We start from the raw sequence: 24068 nt of genomic DNA, 5'->3' as shown, positions 1-24068 counted from the left end.
TTTAGCTGCCCAACTCTCTCGTTCTCTGCTTTTTCTTCTCGATCGAAATCGTTAGGGTTTCGATCGCAAGCTCCGCAGTTCGCGATCGAGTGAGGTTTCGATCGAGCTATTAGCCGTTTGCTGCGATGTTGGCATCGAGCTTCCAGCTTGGGCGCCGCCACGGGGATGACCGGTTCTTCTGCTCCGTCAGGGCATTCCGCGGTCACCACCAGAATCTGGCTAGGTGGCGGAGCGACTCCGCTTTGACTTTTGCGTTCGTGAGCCCCGCGCTTCCTCTTCCGTCGACGGTGGGGGAGCGGAGGAAGCCGGAGACCTGCAAGAATTTGGAGGGCCCGCCGCCTGCGCCGGCATCGTTGCCGAGTGGCCCTGGTAATTTGAATAGCTTCTTGAAGTGGACCAGTCCATCCGTTCAGGCTCAGTATCTCCCAAAAGTATTTGTTTTTGCCGTTTTTCAGTTTCTTTGGTGGTGTTCTATCGATCACACTTTTATCTAGACGTTCTCTTTTTTATGTTATTGGTAGATGAAAGCGAGGGATTGGAGAACCTACGATTTTGACTACAGGCCTTACTTTACACTCAGGCACCTGTGGGAATCGTTCCAGGAATGGAGTGCTTATGGTGCTGGCGTCCCTTTGGTTTTGGAGAGTGGAGACAGCGCTGTTCAATATTATGTCCCCTACTTGTCTGGCATTCAATTGTATGGACAAGCAAAGAAGCAAGGAATCAGCTCAAAGTACTGTCATTCTTGCTCCATATTACTTCGACCTGTCGATTTCTTGCGAGATTTCTATTTCATATTCTCTATACTTCTCGTTCATGCATTAACATTATCTGCCCTGTATGTACTAATCTCTTATATTTTTGTGTGGAAAATTCAGAAGTGTGATTATTCTTGTGTCTTAGCTGCTAAACAAAATTAGTCCTATTTATTTATTATTTTCTGTGGAACATTTATAGGGCTGCTTTCTTCAGGCGGATATAAGAGGATAAAAGAAAAACAGAGAAGAAAAATGAGAAATTAGTTTTTGTTTATTGATTTGGAAGGAGAAGAGGATGAGAAAGGAAATTAAAGCATCTTGTTTTATTTTCTCATGAAAAGATTACAATTTATTAATTCTTCAAGTTTTTGGTAAACCACTGCTTTTGGTGAAAAAAATTTGATGTTCAAACATGGACTGGAACATAGATACAGTATCACATTAAGTAAAAATTTATGATAGGAGGATAAATTTATCCACTTTCCTTGAAAGATTATTTTGGGTGGGAACCTAGGAAACATTGAAGAAAGTGTAAATGCTATTGCAAAGATTTGTTGACATGTCTGTCAATTGCCAAATGGCCATTAGTCTGCCCATTAGCGTCAGCGTTGATCAGAAAAAAAAATCATGGCAGTCCAAATTTCTTTATATGTAAGATTTAAGCTGTGTTTCATTGTAGGGATAAAAAATATTAGAGAAAAGAGAAATATACTATATGAAGAGAAGAGAAAAGGAAATTGAGTTCCTTCACGTTTGCATCCTTGAAGAGAAGCAAAAACATAAAAAGAAATGCTCAAAGATAAGAGATCATGAGGAGAAAGCTACAAAGATGGTGACAAGGCACACAAAGGATAACCAGAGTTGGAGGTGCTCTGTTGAGCATGGGCATTAGGGTCATTAGTGCACTTAAGGAAGTTTTAGTGTAATTTGGACGGCTTGGTTTGAGAATTCATGTTTTCTTCCATTATTTTTTCTCTCTTACTACTTCTCTTGTAAGAAACACATCCTTAAATGTGAAAAAAAATTGCTTCCATCCAACATTTCTTCCGTTTAAGTACACTGTAGGAAGGAAAATTATTCTCTTCTGCATGACTTCAACTTTATGTCTCTTATCTTTTTTCCTTCCCTTCCCTTCCCTCTAGATTTCTGTTCATCCTCAAAAAATAAAGACCCTAGTTCTCAATGTAATGTTCTACAACTGTGTTTGTTTCCATTTGTGTTAATCATTCTAAGCACTGTCACTCTGTAATATTCTCGACTTTCTCTATGTATAAGCTTAAGTATCTTGTGGGTGAAACCACAACACTGGTTAATATAAAGGAGGATTTTAAATTCTCAGATATAATTTCTAGAAGATGTTACTCTAACAGTATAGTTTAATCTCTAAAGGGTCTGCTCACGTGAAGCACGATAAGAAATGGGTGCACCTATACGATATGCTCCAGTTTTTGTTTTTACCAGAGAGCAAGTTAGATCACACTTAATAAGGTGACATTGGCAGCTTAAGATTAGCTAACAATCAGTTTCCTGCGTAATACTACAATCAACTAATTTCTGTACTACTTGATCTAGTGTCAGTGTCATGTTTTGGTCCACATTGTGACTTCAAATTAATATACTGAGACAATGCATTCATCAGAAGGATAATATCATCAATATGGATAGTATGTTAGTCATCATCATAATCAAGTCACGGTAGTCTAAACTATTTGAGATCAAACCACTTCGATCTTACCCCTTTATTATTTTTCTTTGGTATTGCTCAAAGACCTTGAATCTATTCAAGGTCTTTGAGCGTGTCCATATCATCTTAATTTTTTTAGTGATTTTTCATCATCTATTGAAGCTACATTAATCATTCTTCTTTGCCATTACTTTTTATTTCGTCTTTCCTGGTAACCTAACTCATCCATCTTTAGCATTTTTAGGTTTGCTATATTAATTTATTTCATGGATAGTGAATTAATGCCAAAATATGTCATAATTCTACTAATTGACATCATAAACACATAGAGTTGCATCAACAAGGTTAGACAGACCCCGAATAATAAATTATAATCCCCACTAATAGGTCTTCAATTCTTCATAGCTAAATGTTAGTACTCAACACCTAAGATGCACATTCATCAGAACAACTAAGAAATTTATCTGTATTGCTTCGTTTAAGCATCGCCAAACTGGTGTTTGACCTCATATAGAATATAAGTTGAGAGATCGCAAAAATGATTAAAATCTTGAAACCTTCAATGCTTATGACTTTCAGGCTTGAGATGCTTCAAGGTATGTAAACTCTGTGATAGATTGATATCAACAGAATTCAACAATACAAGCCAAAAAAATAGTTAGGAAACTGGAAAGAGAAAAATGGTATGCAGTGTGGGATTAACAGCAGCATTTCACACTTCAACCACAATCCTCATATCCAGGCTTGCATGAGAAAAACTTATGATTCCCATATGTTTATTCTCTTATTTTACAAAAATAGCATCTAGTATGGTAGAATGATGTATCTAATAAATGGGTAAGCCGCTATCTAGGCAACCAATTAATGGAAAAAAAAGAAAGTGAATGAATGCCACCAAGAATTCCTTGCTATGTTTCTTGTCTGACCACATTTAATTACCTCAATATGCATACAAGTTGTATATCTCAACTATTTAGGTCAACTAAATATGTCTTATTATAGTATTGAGCTCTGTGATCTGATCACACTTACATCTTTAATAATAACCAGGCCATCCATATCTTAATCATTTTTGGAAACTTCTTTAAGTCTCATTCCATTCCTCAAGCTTTTGAGCTTATTTGTTTCAATTTATTTACCTATAAAATTAGTTTTGAACATAGTATTATCTTCGTTATCTTTTCGGGAGCACTCCTACACATTTTATCTTTTCGTTATCTTTTGGAATCTCAAGTCATGTTGATCAATATTATCAAAACTAGTCATGTAGTGTTCTTGTAAATTGTCAAAATTTCATATTGGTCGAGATAAGTAAACTCTTCTCTGTCGTTTGTGCCACCCATTACGATCCGTATAGTGGTGCTAACAACTGACACACGTTGATATGCTCCCATATATATTGAAGCTGAAGAGTTCATAATGAGAAGCACAGGTAATGTTTGTTATATTTTGTAGTTTCTTTCCCTAAAATTCTAATGCAATTAATAGATTTATTTAAAAATTAAATGAGTTAAAGTGAAAGAAGATTAAAGTAGTAAAACTTATTTTAATTCAGCTTGACATGCATTATTATAAAAATAAGTAATTTATTACTAATTCAGCTATCTAATTAATATAGCCTTACTTTTAAAAGTAGAAAATCTAAGTGTCATAGGAATAAATGAATAAAACCTATTCGAATTCATCTTGACTTGCTTTAACATATATGAAAGCATTACATTGTTACTCTTATTTTTAGAAGAAAATAAATTAAATGGAAGGGGATTAAAGGAGTAAAATCCATCAAAATTCATCTTTACACACTTCAATGCATGTCGAAGGATCTTAATTGTTTGCACGATATGGTGTTAAACTATATCATTACAAATGGAGACGGTAATCCTAACATGGTATATTAATATATTATTGATTGATTTTTAATTATAATTTCCATTTCTACTTTGCAATTTTTTGAATAATAATTCTATCTTAAATACATTTCATGTAAATGGTAGATATAAGTGTCTGAAACAACTATTTTTTAAAAAAAATACACGTAATCAATAGGAATATTAGGTGTATGCTTGAAAGATTAGTATCATATTAGGTGTATGCTTGAAAGATTAGTATTCTAAGTATCGACATCAAAGATAAGCACAAAAGGGATAGATGAAGAGCTAAAGTATTTGAGCGTATGAAATATTTAATTTCTAGAGCTTGTCTTATCGTACCCAAACTCTCACCAATTGGCAAAATATCAGTTGATCGGTAAGTTCATTTAGTACCAATGAAAGGAGATAAATCCTTAAGTTGCCTTCTTATGTTCATTAGATTACTATACATACCACTTAATCACTTTAGTGTAATTGCAGAATATGTATTTTTTTAATTAGACTATTATAGTGCAACTCATTAATATTTTTTCTATAATTGCAAGTTGCAACTACTTTATATGTCTCCATTGTTATTTTAAATTGGTTAAACATTTTACTTCATTCAATGAACATACAAAATCTCTAACTTTTACAAATAAATCAGCGGTCAAATTTTTATTTCATCAACACAGGATTAGAATACATGTAACTCGAATCGTGATGCTTATTTTTGCTGATACTCTCATCATTTGTCACAGTAGCCCTATTTGTTTTTTACTCAAGAACTCCATGTCATATACAAGTTACCAAGTTTATAAAATTGTAATTTATAGAAGTATGGCAAAGAAATTTTGTAGTTAATCCTATGTATTTATGATTTCTTTTTTTTTCATTAGCAAATGAGAGATATCCTAAGACAATGACTTTAAAATAAGAACATGAGTGACCCATCTGTGGTTTCAAAAAATATATGTTGGTGGAATGTGATCAAATAGTTTGCACATCTCTTTCTCATATCCATTTTTTTCAATGCATGAGCATGGCAGCTTGCACATCTCTTGTTGGCATCACATTATTCAGGTGACTGGTTCTCTCTTGTTGATGGCACCTGCTACCTGCAAATAATTATAGTCCTGAGCTGTATTTCTTTTACTCACAGCAACTGGAGCCACATCAACTTTGAGTGGAGGTTAATTGGCCGACTAGATTTGTGAACTTGCCAACTTAAAGTGATAAACATTTTTTCCTTGTTATGGTAATAGTTGTATCCCATGATAGTCTGTAAACAGTGTACATCTGGTCAAAATATTTATCTGCTAGAACTTAAAACGATATATTATTAATTGCCACTTCATTCTAGGAATGAATTTATTGTAAAGTTATTTGGATATCTATCCTTTGAAAGGGATGGTGTTTTCACTTTTCATCGCTTGCTCTCCTATTTGTCCCACATTTATGCAATCAAATAAATGGTTAGGTTGAAATGCCTATGTATATACGTTTAATGTGTTTTTTCATACTAGGCTACTGTGCAATCTACGGCGAGAGGAGAGTGATAGTGACTCTTATCAGGATTCCAGTAGTGATGGGACAGGGAGTAGCCATGGTGAGTATTTCTCATTTGAAGAAGTATCTTCAAGTGATGAAGGTGATGCAGAGAAGTCTCAAGGCCACCTACTATTTGAGTACTTTGAGCAAGATTCTCCTTATGTCCGTGAACCTTTATCTGAAAAGGTGGTAGCTAATCATTTCTGGTATGATGTAGTTGTGCTAGCACTCAATCTTGTTTTTTTCCAGATGCTAAATCTTTCCAGTCGATTCCCTGAGCTGTGCACACTCACAAGTTATGATTTGCTGCCAGCAAGTTGGATTTCTGTTGCTTGGTAAGACTTCAATATGATTTAGTTAACAACCAATTTATATATTCTGTAGAGGAATGAGAGTACAATTTGGAGAATTTACAGGTATCCTATATACCGAATTCCGATTGGACCAACACTAAAGGATGTGGATACATGCTTCCTCACTTATCATTCACTTTCAACCCCACTACGAGGTAACTAGCAAGTTCAACTGTTCACTTGAATTGCACGACAGATTAACCTCTGTTCATTAATGTAATGCGACTTGATTCTTGAGATCTTAACACTCGACTAGTTATAGTTTTTAAAGTATTTGATGGTTGGCTTCGAGTGGTTTAATTAGTTGGTTAGGATTAGACCTGAATGCTTAAGTTAGAGTAACACAGCATGAATCTGATTTGAATGTTGTCCAAAAATATGACTTGACTTGATTGGGCTGTTGGGTTTTGAGTTTTTATTGATAAGGTTGGGTAAATCAAGTTGAACTTGGTTATGTAAGCAAATGGTCTGAATCGGGTTATCATATGAAAACAATGTTCTCAAGCTTCCTCACACCTAATATTCTTTGCTTGGTCACCAATTTCCAACCTTTGCTAGCCGCATCCACTCCTCTCCCAATATGTATAACTTGATAGTTGCTAGACGTGGTTCGTATCAATCAATCGCCAATACATGCTAATTTTGTAAATTTATTCAAGTCGAGCTGGTCTTGGTTTCTGTTCATGGCCAGAATGATGTGATCCACTTGTGCTGATGGGCATGAAACAAGACTTGAAAATATGGGAATTCCTATAGTTACATTAGATCTCATCAGAACTAATATTCTTGGGAGGCTACCCTAAATGGTTACTACAAAAACAATTAGAATAAATGACTACTGGCAAAGCATTTAGCTTCAATCTCTTGATTATTTTGTTGAAATGTGCTTCAGAGACTTCTTCTTGTTATCCTTGATTGGCGTTACCAAACTATTTGTTGCACATGGATATTTGATTTAAGTAAAGTTGAATAAAAATTATCTACTATAATATTAGTGTTATAAATATACAAATTTTAGAATTCATCTCTATGCTCTTTCGAATTGTGGTGCATATTGAATAAACATTTCTGAATGACTTAGGTGCTGGTGCTGCTCATCAACCCATAATGATCTATCCCAAGTCTAATGATTTATTTGCGAAAATCTCCATTCCTGCTTTTGCTCTAGCATCCTATAAGTTTAGGAGCTCATTATGGACGTCGACTGAAGGATGCGAGAAGCAACTCACAGCCTCCCTATTGCAAGCTGCTGATGACTGGCTGCGACTTCTTCGGGTAAACCATCCAGATTACAAGTTCTTTGTATCAGATGGTACATTCCGCCGGTGACGAGTTTACCAGTATATCTCAAAGTTGAGGTAACTTGACTGGCCATGAGGATGTCCGACCCAGTGATTAGCCAAAATTATGGCACCGGTTCATCCTATCATCAGAAAGGACATTTTGCATCATCCTTTTTGCCATCACGATGGACAAGATAAACAAATAAAACACCGGGTAGTCCTGTCAGAAACATACCAGAATCGAAGGGAAAAAAAGATGTCAAACTAGGTAGTAAGGAGAAAAACAATCAGTTCCTGAACAGGAAAGTGACAAACAAAAATAGTAAAGGAAAAAAAATAGGGTTAAAGCCATCACAAGAATTTGATGGTTGATAATTTTGTGTCTTCCCTTTGAGCGGATCATTTTCTCATATAGCTTTCTGCTCTTGTTTCTTCAATGATGTTTCCCGTTCATGGTGCATTGTATATTTAATGCATCCATTTCTCTTCTTTAAATGTTCGACTAATCATGTTTGCTTGCATACTTCTATGGTTTGACTGATTACTGCAAAGGAAAAAAAAGAAAAATTTCCTTTACCATAATCTCTTTTCGTTGTTTGCCTAGAACAATGTGATTTCTTTTGTAAGTTAACAGTATGAGCATTCTGATTCTGTTGTTTGCAGTCTTGTTCATAAACTATGTGCTCAAACACTTGTCACAGATAACAATTTGAGAGTTTACTAGGAAAGATCTACTTTAGTCTCCCGGTTACATAGTTATTTATTTTTCGTATGTTCAGTGCAGATTGTTATGGTTATGAAATTAAACTATTCTTTTGAAGAAGCTTCCATATACAATTTCCCCATCCACAATCTACAAAACTAGAATTCCAATAGTAATTTCCATCCACCATTACTCATTGTCATTACAGCTTTGGGGCTTAGTCATTAATGCATCTAAATGCATTCTTCTAGCAAATGTAAAATTAAACAACAACAACAACAAAAATCACTGGTTTTTTATCCTTTAGCTGACAACTATACAGGGAAGAGACTGTGCCTTCTAGGTTTTAAGAACTGGAGCTTTACAAACAGGGCAAGCATTTTTTAGTACAAGCCATTGCTTTATGCAATACATGTGGTAGCTGTGGCCACACTCCAGTCTTCCTGTCTCACCACTCGATTCATATTCTTCCTGTGTCACAAAAAAAAAATTATATGGAAAATCAACAACAGCCGGACAAAGAATAAATAAATTTTTTTTTCACAAGGAGAGAGACCTACTTGACAAATGCTGCACTTGGATTCTACTTCGGTCGAGCAACGCCTTGCCAAAGATGAAAAGATCGAATCCTTGCCTTTCCTGAGACTGCGGAGGATCTCTTCCTCTCTCAGTCCGGTGCTCACGTGGCCGATCTTGTCGCCGAGCTCAAGAAGTTCCTGTTGAAGAAGAGGAAGAAAGATGATACCATTACTAGTGTTAAAAGCAGGGGAATCGATCTTGAGATAGCCTTGAGCACCTCGTATGACATGTTATCGACATCCAATCGCCAGTCACGGAATCGGTCGTGTATTTCCATCCCTCCGCCTAGCAAAACCCTGGTCTGGAACATCATGATCTGCAGTTTTGGCCGACAAAAATTATGTATACCCATAAAGCAACAAAGTCATCATTTCAGTAGAAGATAGAATTCATCAACCCAGCGGCCCCACACGATCTCCCACAATCATATGTGAGGAGATAAATCGGAAAAGTACAATTGGCCACTACGAGGGAAGGCATTGTCTCGGCTTCACCGAGAAGCCACTTCAGCAAATTTGTCCCGCACTAACTCTCAGTGCCCCAGGGGCATCATAATCATTGTTAAAATTGATTGGCTAACCATTAATAATCCTCAAAGATGGAGCTAATGGAAAAGTGATTAATTCTTACATTTGTAATAATATTCTTTCTTACTACTCCCCTTCATATGTGGATGAGCTTATTAGTATTTCAACACATGAATCAACAGGATAATGCTATTGAAACTCTTCTTGGAGTAACTGTCTAAAATTATCAGCAAAGTCTCTTCTACTGTAGTGAATAGACTATGTATGAACAACTGGAATTCATCATCAGTGATGATCATTTGTCTTCATTTATTCTATAAACAACCACTGATAGATTTTATATTTAAAAGAATTGAATTTGTTAGAGTGGAAGGTATAAGAGGTAGAGGGCAGGGCATAATGATTAAAAAGGTATGACCATCAAAGTCAAGTTATCTTACAGTATGATATGATGAGAACTATATATTGTGAAACTTAAAATGCCTTATTGTCCAGACATAAACCAGTGTCATATTAGATGAAAAAACTTTGCTTACTGGAAGCTAAAACATGACAAAACTCCAGAAAACCTCAAAGGATAGCAAACTACAAAAGGATAAACAGCAACTAAAGGTGACAAAACAAATGAAGAGGCAAAAAAACATACATCATCTCTGCTAGCATTTACCAACAAATTTAATTGGTAATTGACTCAATAAGCTTACCAGGATAACCAGATATACTAATCAATGGAAGTTAACAAACAATAAACAAATGATGAGTATCAACTATGTGAGGGAGTTCAGTATAAAATCATTTCAACCTTCTGTTCTTTGTATCTTCAACTCTAATTGATTTAAATAGAATGCCAATTAGCAGTGATGAATTCCAAGAAACAAAAGTAGTAGTAAATTCAAGCAATACATAGAATCAGCATGAGGGAGAAGAGGAATGATCATCATGCTAAACATATGGTCGGAAGCATAATTGTTGGATGAATAACTGGTTTTAGATCGCCATCACCAACTCTAAGCAATTCGATCATGAAGACGATGCATACCTGGAGAAAAATAATTGATAATTCCGTTTGAAAGAAAAGACAGAATCACCTCCTCAAGTCCACCTGGAGTACGGTGGTGTCCTCGGAAGTGGCGCAGGTGCCCTGACCGCAGAAGATCAGGCGCAAAGAATGATGCGTCCATGTTTGGGGGAGAATCCATGAAGGAAGAGATTTGTTCTTGGCTGACCCTTCGGGGAACGTAAGCTCTCTGCGATCAACAGTCATGTAATAGGTTTAGCTGTTCTTCTTCTTCTTCTTCTTCTTTAGATCGGAGGTTTGAATTACAAGTAAGAACAAGAGAAACTGAAATCGAGAAGAAGGAAGAAAATTTGCCATCCAAAAATAACTCAAGGTTAGAAAAAGAGGAAAACAATCGTTATGAAGTATCCATAAATCCATATCTGCGCTTCTGGAAATCCCTATGTGGATCCAAAATTTCGTACTCTTCAAGAAGGGATAAAGTTTAGTCGATCCGTCAATTTGCGTACGAAGAGCACGAATCGGAGAATCAGAAGGACGAAGGATCCAAGATCGAATACCTCTCTATGAATCCGCTCGGTGGCCTCGGACCTTCCTCTTCCGACCATCGGCTGGTGAGCCACCACGCAATCGACCGACGCCTCTGCGGCGAACGGTATCCCAGGGGCGCACCAAACGTCGCCCCCGACCTGGCTCTTCCTCTCCTTCTTCTTCTTCCCCCGCCGCCGCCGCGGCCGCTTCCCCTGCCAATCCGCCGAAGACCTCACGGCCGCGGCTGCGGGAGAGAAGGCCTGGGACGCCGCCGCAGACGCGCATCCGAGTCCGCGGAAGGCCGCCGCCGCAAGCCCTTTTCTCATTTTCGGCGGCGACGGGGGCGGGAGGGGAGGGGCACCGGCCAGGGGGTTGCTGTCGGCGCCGGCGGCGTGGTCCCTGGAGGAGGGTGAGGGACTGAAGAGGAGGCGGCGGAGGTCGCGGCGGGTGGAGGACGGCGAGACGCCGTCGGTGGATGCCATGGGAGGGATTGCAAGGAGGAGACGAAGCGTTTGGGAGATGAAAAGAATCGCTTTTGATGGACGGAATGGAATTAACACTCCAAGATTAATTAATTATACTAATTAATTAAATCTTTTCCCCCTATTTTAAAATTATTATATGTCAAAAATTTCAAAAAAAAAATCTCCCCGTACTTTCCTTATCCTCAATAACGGTGATTATATATTAAAAAATATTTAATTATAAAATACATTTTTCTTTCGTACTATTATAATATTTTTTATCAAAATTACTCTAATAATTAAGTGACACAATAATTTTTTATTCAAATTATAAATGAATTAAATGTTCATAAAGAAATTTAATATAATTTGTAAGAACTTATTATGTTTGTGTAATATATATATAATTAATTAAATAAATAAATTTAAATAATTTATTAAATTAAATAAATAAATTTGAATGTATATATATTTAGTTCGTTAATATTTATGAATAAAAATTGTCAACGATTCTTGAATAATATTCAAGTGATGAAATTATCATCTTTGTCAAATTCATGTCTCATACAAATCTTTTCTAAATAAATTTTTATAATCTATATGATTAAAAGTCCCACTTTTTTAATGATATTGCCTGTTGTCATCTACCTTCCTCTCTCTCTCAATCTTGATCGCCCGAGCTAAAACTCAAGTAAGTTAACATGTGTCTTCATCCTTACATAAAGGCGTTCATGTGGCAAAAAAAAATAGTCGGCCACTATGATTTTACTCGCGGCCACGGATGATTTCACTCCCTTTTTTTTTTGTAAAAATTGAAATCCGTCATCCCAACGGTTCCACACGGTTGAATCCACGATCATTTGTGAGAAGATAAATCGAGAAATTACAGTTAGTCAGATGAGAGTATTACTTGATTTTATCGAAATTCGAACCCTTGTTCTCTTCTGTAAGTCTGTTCTATTGTAACTAACTCAGCTATGTCTCAGAAGTACAGATGACTTCACTCGCGGTCACAGGTCACCTCGCTCATGGCCGGTATCAACCATGCTCATTGATCTCGCTCGTGGCCAAAAGTATTCAGGACAGTCTTCATAAAAACTGATATACTGAAATCCATTTTATATGAACAGTGTAGTGGAATTAAGATAACAAGGTAAAAATAAATTAAGGTATCAATCAGAAACTATATGTAAAAATTTTGGATGGAATTTAAATAATAAAAAAAGAAAATTAATTACTAATTAATCCTTAATGAATGCTCCATGCATGTCCTACATTCCAGCCTATGGTTAATTAAGTGTATATAATTAATATGAATGCTGCTGCTGCTGGTGGTTCATCAATTCTTGTACTGTGCCAAGGCATGTGATTTATCAGTTGTTGCCTCTCATGACCCCACAAGCTCGACTAGTAATTAATTCCTAATTAATTATCTAATGCCAGTAATTAATGAATATAATTATCTCATGCTCAATGTTATATCTTTATTTATCTTAAATTCTAAACCTTAAATCTTAAATTTCACCTACTTAATTGTAAAACATCTATCTCATAATCACAATCACAATTGACCTAAGCAATATTTACTTATTATAAAAAAACAATTAATTAGGTGAACTTATTTTTGCTATATTTTTTGAAAAAAACAAAATTAAATTGAGTAAAATATTGGAGAATTAAACCTATCTACCAATTATTTCTAACTTTTGGAAGCTACTTTAATTGGTGGGACTAGTCATCAGAAAGCTTTAGGGTTACTAAATAAAACAATTTTTAATTTGAAAGTTAGGAGGATTTATATTTTTACTGTTATTATTTATTATTATTATTTTAATATATATACGACATTATATACATATATATATATATATATATATGTATAATTTTACCAAAAGACAGAAATAAAAAAGTTTTTTTTAATTATATGTATGCTTATTCTATTTTAGAAAAATTATTTTATCAAGCCAATTATATAAATTTTGAATTATGCAAATAATAGAATATATTAAATATTAATTTACATATAAAAAATTTTAAATTATTTAAAATTAACCTCCACTGAATAGTTTATAAATTAAATAGCCTCCATCTCACATGTGAATTTAATAAATTTGCCTTGTTCGATTTGTTAGACCCACCATGACTATTTGGGTTGATAAAATAACACAAGTTAAAAAATATGAGAAATTTCAACAATTAAAATATATTTAGTTTAAAAAACAAAAACAACTTTTGACATTATAACATGGGCAAAACAAGTAAAATTAGGTCGAATGCTAACCTGAAACCTCCTAACCATCAAAAGATTTTTTTTCTATTAAAAAAAACATTATCCTCTAATTTTGTTAGAAAAAAGATTATCCTTTTATACTCATTTATCCTCAATAAAATTATACAAATTTAAAAAAAAGATTGTCCTCTAATTCTCTATCCATTGTGTTTCATTTATCTTTATGTCCTCATTTTCCCTTCAATTATTTGCTTATCGACATTTTCTCCACAATTTCCAAGATGCTCCACCTTCAATGTTTAATCTCAAAACAGCCCTCAAAATTTTATTTATTGCCAAAACACTAGAACAGATCATTATTAAATCTGTTACCCAAGTTAAAACTTCTAATCGGATGAATATCTAAAATATTTAAACTAATAATAATCTAGAAAGTAAAGTCAACGGATAACGGTCACAAAATAAGATCTCAACTTAAAAACAAATACAGAGTAGAATGAATCACCATCATACATACCTTTCAAAATTCGACTGAGTTAGCAAGTCAAATACTGACTAACAAGAGTCTGCAGTTATCGACCACGATAGATGTTCTAGTTGCTCTCCATACAGTCTACATGCGAAATCAGTAACTTAGCAGAAATCACATCATCCGCTTTACTCGCTGACAGAAAGGGACCTTTCCCTGCGCGGGGCCTTGCTCTGGTAATCCTCAGGGCTCCTACTTCGTGATCTGCTGCCGGCCGGACTTCCTGAATACGATTTCTCACGGCGATGCTTGTGGTCTTCAGGAGAAATAGACCTGTCCGACGAAAGAAGCAGAGTACGACAATTATAATAAACAAATAAGAATTTGCCTAGTTGATAGTAGTAAAATATTTACTTGGAATGGTGCTGCTTCCTTTTAGGAGAAGGTGAGCGTGGTTCATAGCTACGGCTTCTCGAGCGTGACCTACCATGCGTCGGACGAGAATATTCCGGTGAGCGAGAACGGGAGCGGGAGTAACGAGGTGAGCGGGAGCGACGTGGTGACCTTCGGTGATCATACACGCGACCCCTACAAAAAAAACAGAAAAAAGTTAACTATGGCATAACTATAATCCATGATTTCAACTGAACAAAGAATTACCTTCCTTCTCTTGTCCTCATCTCAGAGGGCTTTTTTCGGTTTTCCTCAGCAAATACAACAGTTAATTCGCGACCAAGAAGAATCTGCCCGTCCATATGATACTTAGCTTCTGCTGCATCAGCTGGATCGACATATTGAATAAATCCAAATCCCCTAGGTTCCCTGCAAAATTCACAATTTTTATAAGAAAAAACAGTAGTGGTCACGAGGCACATTTGCATTTAATAGGCACGCAAGTAGATGATAATAGCTAGACCACTGCTCCTATTATCAAATGCTCATATGCTTAACATTTTTCAGGTACCCTTGATGTTTCAAGCAATTCAAGTTAAAGCAGGCATATTTGACTGCTGACCTTTATCTTTTCAGAGTTTATAGACGACTTCAAATTCTTCAAGACTTGATATCTTCAAGACATCTTACCTGAAACCCAATTTCTTCCTTTATCACTAGCCACTATCTTCATTTATTTACATCTTCCTCAACATAACTCTCATGACTTGACTTGTGTCTTCAAACTCTAATTTCACTGTTAAACTCAGCAATCTTAATGAAATATCAACATAGAATAAGGCCAAAGAGAAAGATTAAAGTCAAGTCCACCATAAAATGAGCTGTGAGTTAATGTTTTGCTTAGTTGTTGGAAATAGGTAGCATCGGCAAATGGTTCCGTCAGAGTAACATAATCAGCATAGTTAATGTTGCATCTCAAAATGGACCATAGTATATCAGTGTATAGGCTCATCTAGTCTTTCTTTTAGGCTCATTTAATTTTTTTATACACGTAAGATAAAACAAAAACTCCCACTTACCCTGTGTAATAGTCACGTGGCAAGTAGATATCCTTGAGCGGACCAAACTGTCCAAATGGCCTACGAAGATCCTCTGCTCTGCAACCATAGAGCAGATTATGTTAGAGAAGTTCAATGCTTACCACCCTGACAATTATTCATTTTGTAGCAAGAATTTAAGGACAAGAACATTAACATGGGCATGTAAGTTCATCATCAGCATCAATTCGAGAAGCAAGAACAAAATTAAAGAAATTCAATGCTTAACATCCTGACAATTATTTATTTTGCAGAATGATTCTAAGGATACGAACATTAACATGGACATGTTAATTCGTCATCAACATCATGCTACTTACCTATTATCCAGATATAGTAGAGTTTCCACCCAAAAACTAAGATTCTTACTTGATTTTGCATACTCTTAGCAAGAAGACATTGTAGCTAAAATTATTCACTTTAAATGACGTTGCTAGGAACCTCTGCCATGTAGAAGCTTGCTAGTCCAATAACCTGCTGCTATTTCGCATTCAATTTGAGCAGCACCATGCCATGAAAATCAATTATTAACTCATACAGCTAAGCTAAATACAATTCGCTTGAAAAAAAAGGGCAAGAGGTATAGACCAATCTCTTTCTTCTATAAATAAGGAAATGAGAGTAGGAGAGGACCATTGGCATGTTATCGTCCACTGTAGATGCAGTCTTTCACCTTTCTAGCTTACTGTTTTGCATTTGATGATTTTAGCAGAAAACCTACTCAGACAAGAAGCTAAATCCTAGTGCTCATAGCATCCATAGCAAACTTGCAGGCTCTTCAGCATTTGTAGAAAAATAAACTGGTAGGGAAAATGTCATTGCTCATACATATGATAGGATGACTGAAGAAGAAATCACAAAACTGAATAGTTAAGACCATCAACATCAATTCATTCCAAATAACTGTCAAGTTAAGATAAACTAAATAAAAGGCATAAAATTGTTATATCAACTTATGACTAATAATGAATTAACATGACTACTAAAACATCTAAATTACAGAAGCACACTACCATGCCAGGATTTCATAATTCAGCTAATTGCAAGCAAAATACAAACCTGCAGTCCCGACGCAGATTCCTGACTAAAAGACTTGTTGGGAGATCTCGACCACGTCCACCATAACGACCTCTAGGGCTTGGGCTACGACCTCTTCTTCCATAGCCTCTTGGTGGTGGACTATAGCTGTAACTTCTACCCCTCATCCTGCTTAAACAAAATTCCACAAATTAAAAGATGAAATGGACATGCATATGCAAAAATATGCAGATTAAGCTAAATAAGAGATGAAGTGGGTAAATTGGCCTAGGACACCGTCTATGCCTTGATACTCATTGCTGCTTGGGCACGTCTGTATACTAGTGGATATAAATACAGAAAAAACTTTGCTAAAACAATGTCTATAACACATGTGAACTCTTGAAAGAAGCTAAACCACTAGGTACCCTCTCTCTACAAGCAATCAAGAGAAAAGGAGCACTGCAATAGAATCATTGTGAGAATGGGTATGGGTTCTAACAAAATAGCATCAGTGTTTCCAAAGAAAGGAGAGACGAGGAGAAACTCAATTGGTCAGAAGAGAAGGGAAATGAGTGAGGGACAAGTTAGAGCAAGATAGAATACAGCGGAGAGCTGGCAATGAAGACTTCTATGCTGATAACAGAGAAAGGAATGAGGGTGATTTTAATGATAATTAAGTGAGATGGTTTGTCACAACAAAAGTGGGAGAAGGGTGTATTACATAATAAGGAAAAGAAGCAACACAATACAAGTGATAATGAGCGAGAACGAGTCATTCAGAGACAGAGAGAGAGAGCAAAGAATGGAACCACAATAAAAGTGGAACAAGCTCTCACATGGGACAAGGAAAGACGATGCTTTTAAATTTGTTTCATTTTGTATTTTTGTTTGGATGAGCAAGTAAATCTACAATGAGAGGGATCCTAGATCAGGGAAGAGGCAGGAGAGCAAACCTTTCACTTGTTGTACCAGTTAATACAGAATACCAATGGAAAATATGAATGACTTTGGTGGAAAGTGAAAAGAAGCTTTTGAAGCAATAAAAAGCACAAAATTGAAGAGAGTGGCAAATAATACTATGACAGGATTTGTTTTATTTTGTTAGAGTAGTACAACGTTGGTATGAGTGATTGATTCTTGACCTCGGTTGTAGTTGCCTCTGTCTTCAAAGAGATGCAAGGCACCTTCAAATTGTGTGCTTGCGGTTATAGGTCGTAACCAAACTTGGCTAGTGATTTCATCCTCACCAGAATCACACTTGCAATCTTTCTTGTATGTAATACACTCGTCATTGGCTTCTCAATTGTAGAAAAAGTAAAAGTCGTTGATACTGGCTGCTAATATTTAATAGTCATATGTAATATAGGAATAACCATTTTTTAGATGCGTTCTGAACTATGTTAGCACATCAAAGAGATATTCTGCACTCCCACAAACTGAATTAATTGTTGTCTAAAAGAAGATTGTTCATATAGAACGCTTATGACCAATTCACAAACAATGCATCGTCCCAAGCTTTCCATGGAAAATCTCCAAAAAAATATATTTTATGTCAGATCTACAGAAGTAATCTACATTTTTTCTTGTAATTCAATTTAAAAAACAACTCAACTGCCATTAGAGTGGATACCATTCATCGAAAAAAACAAGAACGTTTCGGGCTTAAATTTACTAATGAAAACAGCATGCCATTTCAGTAAGATTGCAATTTTAAAATCGATCACCAAGCTTTATGACAGGAAACAGAGTCAAAATCATTGCTATTTTTCTTTCTAGAAGGCACTTTAAACGCCCACAATTCTTCATCATTCATAGCCAACTATCGAATCTACTTACATAGTTACTACATAAGAAATCTGACAGGACCCAACCTCTATCCAGTAATTGAAACAAAAAAGAAACAAATAAAACAAAAGACACCAGATTCCACAGATAAAGTTAAGGGAAGGGTTGCTACTTCACCTAAACTCAACCAACGCCAAATAAAACCCTAAAAACCATCAAACAAGCCAAAAAGGACGGGAAAGGGAAGATAAGGTGGAGATCGGGAAAACCTAGCAGGCGAAGTCGATGGGCCACAATCCTTCCATCATTTATAGCCAACTATCGAATCTAATTACATAGTTACTACATACGAAATCTGACAGAACCCAACCCCTATCCAGTGATTGAAACAAAAAGGAAACAAATAAAACAAAAGACACCAGATTCCACAGACAAAGGAAAGGGAAGGGTTGCTACTTACCTAAACTCAACCAACGCCAAATAAAACCCTAAAAACCATCAAACCGGCCAAAAAGGACGCGGAAAGGGAAGATAAGGTGGAGATCGGGAAAACCTAGCAGGCGAAGTCGATGCGCCACAATCCATCCATCATTCATAGCCAACCATCGAATCTGATTACATAGTTACTACATACGAAATCTGACAGAACCCAACCTCTATCCAGTGATTGAAACAAAAACGAAACCAATAAAACAAAAGACACCAGATTCCACAGATAAAGGGAAGGGAAGGGTTGCTACTTCACCTAAACTCAACCAACGCCAAATAAAACCCTAAAAACCATCAAACCAGCCAAAAAGGACGCGGAAAGGGAAGATAAGGTGGAGATCGGGAAAACCTAGCAGGCGAAGTCGATGTGCCACAATCCTTCCATCATTCATAGCCAACTATCGAATCTAATTACATAGTTACTACATGCGAAATCTGACAGAACCCAACCTATATCCAGTGATTGAAACAAAAAAGAAACCAATAAAACAAAAGACACCAGATTCCACAGATAAAGGAAATGGAAGGGGGTTGCTACTTCACCTAAACTCAACCAACGCCAAATAAAACCCTAAAAACCATCAAACCAGCCAAAAAGCACGCGGAAAGGGAAGATAAGCTGGAGATCGGGAAAACCTAGCAGGCGGAGTCGATGTGCTACCCTCCTCGTCTCGAATCAAGGGCTGCGCCGCGGTGCTCTCCTTCCTTGTAGCTCGGCTATTCTCTCGTTACCCTTCGGATGCTTTGTTATTTATCGATGCCTCCTTCCAGGAGTTTCCTGGATCCGCCCCCTTTTTAGTTGGGCCGGGCTCGAATCTGGCTTCGATAACGGCCCGTCACGGACTCAATCTACGCCGTTTTGAATTTTTAATTTCAAAACTGATATTTTTATTGAATTATTAAAATTTAAAACTTTAATTTTATTGAAGAGCATCCTTCTATTCCTATTATTAAAAAGAACGCCTTTTTTTAAAATTTATTAAAAGGACAATTTTCTATTTAAAATTTATGGAAGGGTGGTCTGTCCTTTATTTTATATCTGAAATGCTCTTTTTTATTATTAATTAATTTAGCCGATGCTATTTTATATAAAGAATATTAAAGTGGAGTTTAAAGAAGCATGTCAAATATTTTAATATTTTTTTAAAAAAGGCGCTCTGATATACATGGAAAATGACATTTTTTATTAAAAATAATATTTCTACTTCCATCTTGTCGCCGTCCCTAGTGCCGACGCGTGTCCAGTAAGCCTGCTCAGTGACGGGACCGTCTAATGCTGCGAATATTCCGTCACAGTTGACTGACGGAGAACGTCATCGTTGCCCTATAAATTACAGTCCGCTCCAGTTCTCGCCTCCGGTCTCGTCGCCTTTTTCTCCGTCAGTTCGATCACCGATGGCCGACGCAAAGATTGCGAAGCTCCAGCCTGCTGTTGTTGCTCTTGATCATATCAGGTGAGGCCGAAGCCCTAGTTTTTTTTTAATTTTTGGTATTCTTGGATTCCGGTGAAATGTGCTGGATCTGATCGGAGTTTTTGTATGTTTTTTCGGCAGCGAAGATCAGAAATCTGGATTTGTCAACCTTGTGTATCGCTACTTGAGATAAATGGAATGAATCGCCATGTTTCTTTTGGATCCGATTGGTCTTGATGCTTGTTTTATATGATGTTCTCTTTCGAGCAGATCAGATCGAATGGAGCAAGATCCAGACTCCGACTGATGAAGTGGTCGTACCTTACGATTCCCTGGCGCCACCTCCGAAAGGTTCGGTTTTCTTCTCTAGTCGGAATTTGGACACGCAGTTTCTAGTTCTCTGGTTGATTGTGATTAGCGTGTTGCAGATGTCGAGGCCGCGAAGAAGCTCCTGAACAAGCTCGCGGTGCTAAAACTCAATGGAGGACTGTGGACCACCATGGGGTGCACGGGGTAAAATAATCTTTTGTGCAAGCTTTGCCATTTTATTGCTCAAACAATGATTAAACTGATGAACTGATATAGCTAGTAGTTTGATTTTTAATTGCCTTTTCGCTTGTGTACTTGGACCATGGTCTTTAACGGACAACGTATGAGTTTGTGCTTGTATTGTTATGTACTCGAGAATGTTAATGGAAATATTTGTCTAGGTTCCTACTTCTGTGAGCCATCCACGGTATTGCTTGTTATGGGGAACTTGGCTTTAATATACTCCAAGAAACAGGAAAAGATTGCACTGCCTTATGATTCATGCTGGACAACTTCAAAGATTGTGCACCTCACACATGACTTTATTCATTTGCTTGGGCCTTGTATACCTAGTTTAGGACTGGTACCAACCCGTCTAGTCTAATCCTACATCCATACTGCAACTATAAAAGGAATTAGTATTTAGTAGTTTGATTCATGTTTATTGTAGGTCAATGAAACGTAGACAATAGTGTGTACAAGTCAACTTATAATATGGCTCATTATCATTGATTGTGTGATTTAGACCCTGTTTACAAACTGATCAATATCAATTGGAATCTAGTGACTGCTAGAATTCTATCAACGCAATTGACACAAATTTTAAGATATTAATTCTGCCTTTTTTAGTAGTTAAACACAGTAATTTATGACCACCAAATATTTTAATTAGTCCCAACTATGTTTCAGAGAATCAATCAGTTAATCCAAGCCCCTTGTATTAGTAAGACAAGTTGTCACATGTTAATCATCAAAAGTCTGATTTTGCATAAACTTCTATTTCAAATATTGTCTTCTTTATCACGTCGCATGGTTTATTCAAAGCTTCAAAGATCAGAGATTACAGCTTAGATATATGTTCTTACACCCTACTCAAGAGGTCAAGCCTATCAGGAATGAGAATTGAGCTTTGTTTGCATGAACTACAGATCTGTAATTGAAGTGCGCAATGGGCTTTACCTTCCTCTGACTGATTGTTATCCAAACCAAGGTATGGACAACACAGTGAGTTTTATTTCATGATATGAGAGATATTTAATCATGGAAAATCTTTTGTAGTCTCTCAACAAAAAGTATGGATGCAATGTTCCTCTACTTCTGATGAATTCTTTCAACACTCATGATGATACACTGAAGGTGAGAATAACTTGCCTGATTTAATTCTGCTTACGCATTTGATGTATGTGAAGATTGTGGAGAAATATGCCAACTCAAATATTGAGATACATACATTTAACCAGGTTTGAAATTTATCTATATATTTCAGTTTGTATCATTTCAGAGAGTGGCAGAAATTTAATATTTAAAAGGTTCTCATCCTGTAATTATTTGGTCTACAGAGCCAGTACCCACGCTTGGTTGTTGAAGACTTTCTGCCATTGCCAAGCAAAGGCCAAACTGGGAAGGATGGTTGGTATGTTCTGGTTAAACCTTCTTATAAGCCGCACATAATAGGACAATCTTTCACTCCTTTGTACAAGAAAACTTAGGATGATTGCACTTGGCCATGCTGATCTAAGAAGTGGACTCCCCTTTGTATCATGATCTTTAACAAAAGAGAATGACATCATCCAAATCAATTCTCCCTTTAAATGCTATGCATTGAAAGTTAATTGACCTGTCTCAGGCTGCAACATGCCACACATTTAAAGCATTATTACTGATCCTTTTGCACTACACTGCTAGCACATCTACCATGCTAAACTTAACAAGCTTAATAATACTTATGTATAAAAATAAGATCATGCTTTACATTGCTTCTTTTCTTCTATATTGGTGCTTTGAGTAGTTTGTTTTTGACATGATAATAAAAAAGCAGATGAATGGGAATATCAAAAAAGTATTACTCTAGATTTTGTTTTTTTATGCCTTTCTCATGTCTCCGAACAAGAGAATGCTGTTGTAGTTTGATAGGACTTCTTTCCTGTATTTCTGTTATGATTAGTTTGTCTTTGACATTATAGAAAAAGATAAGTGAATGGACATTCTGCATTGCTTCTATGTGTACTGCCTTCTGCCTTCCTAGCATATTCTTTAGACTAGGGTTGTCTCAGTTCTAGTTCATTAATGTCAAGTATATGGCATATTTTGAAAAATGGGGAAACCATCTTTTCACTATTTAATTGAACTTTCCACTGAATGAAATTTGTATATCTTATTTCTACAAAAGATGGAATTCGTCATTCCAGCGGTTCTACACGGTCGGTCTCACGACCATCTATGAGGAGGTAAATTGAGAAGCTGCAGTTGACCACATTGTAGTTGTATGTCTTATGAACATGGCTTGATTGAGGCATTATTTGTGCAGATTGTCATGAAAATTTATTCAGTATGCATGTTTATATTTCCAAATCATAAGTATTCTCCTGGTTATGGTGATGTTTTCCCTGCCTTGAAGAACAGTGGCAAGCTTGATGCCTTATTATGAAAGGTTTGCAACTGCCAACCCAGATTACAAACTAATATTGGTTACCTATTGCTTCAGTTTGCTACTTGTGACCGGTTCATTTATGGTCAGTTTGTTAAAGTCTACTATGCATGGTTTTCCTCAGGGGAAGGAATATGTCTTTGTTGCGAACTCAGATAACTTGGGTGCTGGAACCTACATTGTGAACTTATTTCTTACTTGACTTAGAACTTGTAATTTATACTTAACTTGAAGTCTAAGTTATCATAATAAAAAAGGAAAAGATTATTGATACAGAGAGAACCAGATGATCGAATTTGAATTTTGATAATGACAAGAGATTCAAGTTAAGTCTGTGAAGTGGACTAAACAAGTTGAACTAAATGTGCAAGTAGTACAGGGAAATCCTAGTTGAGGTTAGACAAAAGAAGTCTTAGTTGCGACTAAACAAGGAAGACTTGATTTAGAGGACTAGGCAAGGAAGATTTGATTTGGACGATTGAACAAGAAAGTCCTGATCAGGAGGACTGAGTAAGAAAAATTTTATTTAGAGAACTGGGTAAAAAAGATCAAGAAGACTGGGCAAAAGCATGTAAAAATGTTTTGCTAAAAATCTTGAACCATTTGATTAACAATCAGAATGAGTACTGTATGTAATAACCATTTAAAATCAGTGATACATATCTTAACACTGTAATGACGGTGGTTTTATAAGAACAATGGAATAAGTTATACTTGCAAGCACCTATCATTTTCACAGTAATTTCCAACTATATACTGGAGACTAACTTGAAATTAAAGTTTATATTCAAAATAGATCATAAAATCATCATCATCCTCAAGAATCCAATTGTTTTGGAATTAGTTGTGTGGACCTTTATCCATCAATTAAACTTCATGTATTAGTTGTTTGGAAATTAGACATACACTCCTTAAT

The 24068-nt window shown here is 36.2% G+C and overlaps 3 protein-coding genes and 1 pseudogene across 3 annotated transcripts; 2 read left to right on the top strand and 2 right to left on the bottom strand.

The window, feature by feature from the left end:
• Positions 1–19: 19 nt before the first annotated feature.
• On the top strand, positions 20–7916 carry LOC141821920 (uncharacterized). Its single transcript, XM_074709304.1, has 6 exons — positions 20–431; positions 522–733; positions 5819–6029; positions 6093–6178; positions 6260–6351; positions 7278–7916. The coding sequence occupies exons 1-6, from the start codon at positions 126–128 to the stop codon at positions 7523–7525; spliced, it is 1155 nt and encodes a 384-aa protein (XP_074565405.1). The 5' UTR covers positions 20–125; the 3' UTR covers positions 7526–7916.
• A 425-nt stretch (positions 7917–8341) lies between these two features.
• On the bottom strand, positions 8342–11357 carry LOC141821745 (uncharacterized). The gene is made up of 5 exons (XM_074709097.1): positions 10867–11357; positions 10377–10535; positions 8979–9077; positions 8743–8898; positions 8342–8653 (listed from the first exon to the last, which is right to left on the bottom strand). The coding sequence occupies exons 1-5, from the start codon at positions 11317–11319 to the stop codon at positions 8522–8524; spliced, it is 999 nt and encodes a 332-aa protein (XP_074565198.1). The 5' UTR covers positions 11320–11357; the 3' UTR covers positions 8342–8521.
• Positions 11358–13987: 2630 nt separating this feature from the next.
• Positions 13988–19529, bottom strand: LOC141821055 (serine/arginine-rich SC35-like splicing factor SCL30A). The gene is made up of 6 exons (XM_074708417.1): positions 19421–19529; positions 16550–16696; positions 15473–15550; positions 14661–14822; positions 14415–14588; positions 13988–14333 (listed from the first exon to the last, which is right to left on the bottom strand). The coding sequence occupies exons 2-6, from the start codon at positions 16693–16695 to the stop codon at positions 14189–14191; spliced, it is 705 nt and encodes a 234-aa protein (XP_074564518.1). The 5' UTR covers position 16696; positions 19421–19529; the 3' UTR covers positions 13988–14188.
• A 644-nt stretch (positions 19530–20173) lies between these two features.
• Positions 20174–23788, top strand: LOC141817087 (UTP--glucose-1-phosphate uridylyltransferase-like; annotated as a pseudogene).
• Positions 23789–24068: the final 280 nt, after the last annotated feature.

This window comes from Curcuma longa, chromosome 2 (genome assembly GCF_044706935.1).
Source record: "Curcuma longa cultivar G26 ecotype Majalengka, Jawa Barat chromosome 2, ITB_CL_G26_1.1, whole genome shotgun sequence".
Lineage (NCBI taxonomy): Eukaryota > Viridiplantae > Streptophyta > Magnoliopsida > Zingiberales > Zingiberaceae > Curcuma > Curcuma longa.
The sequence above is the reverse complement of the archived record's forward strand: the minus strand, read 5'-3'. Positions and strand labels throughout refer to the sequence as shown.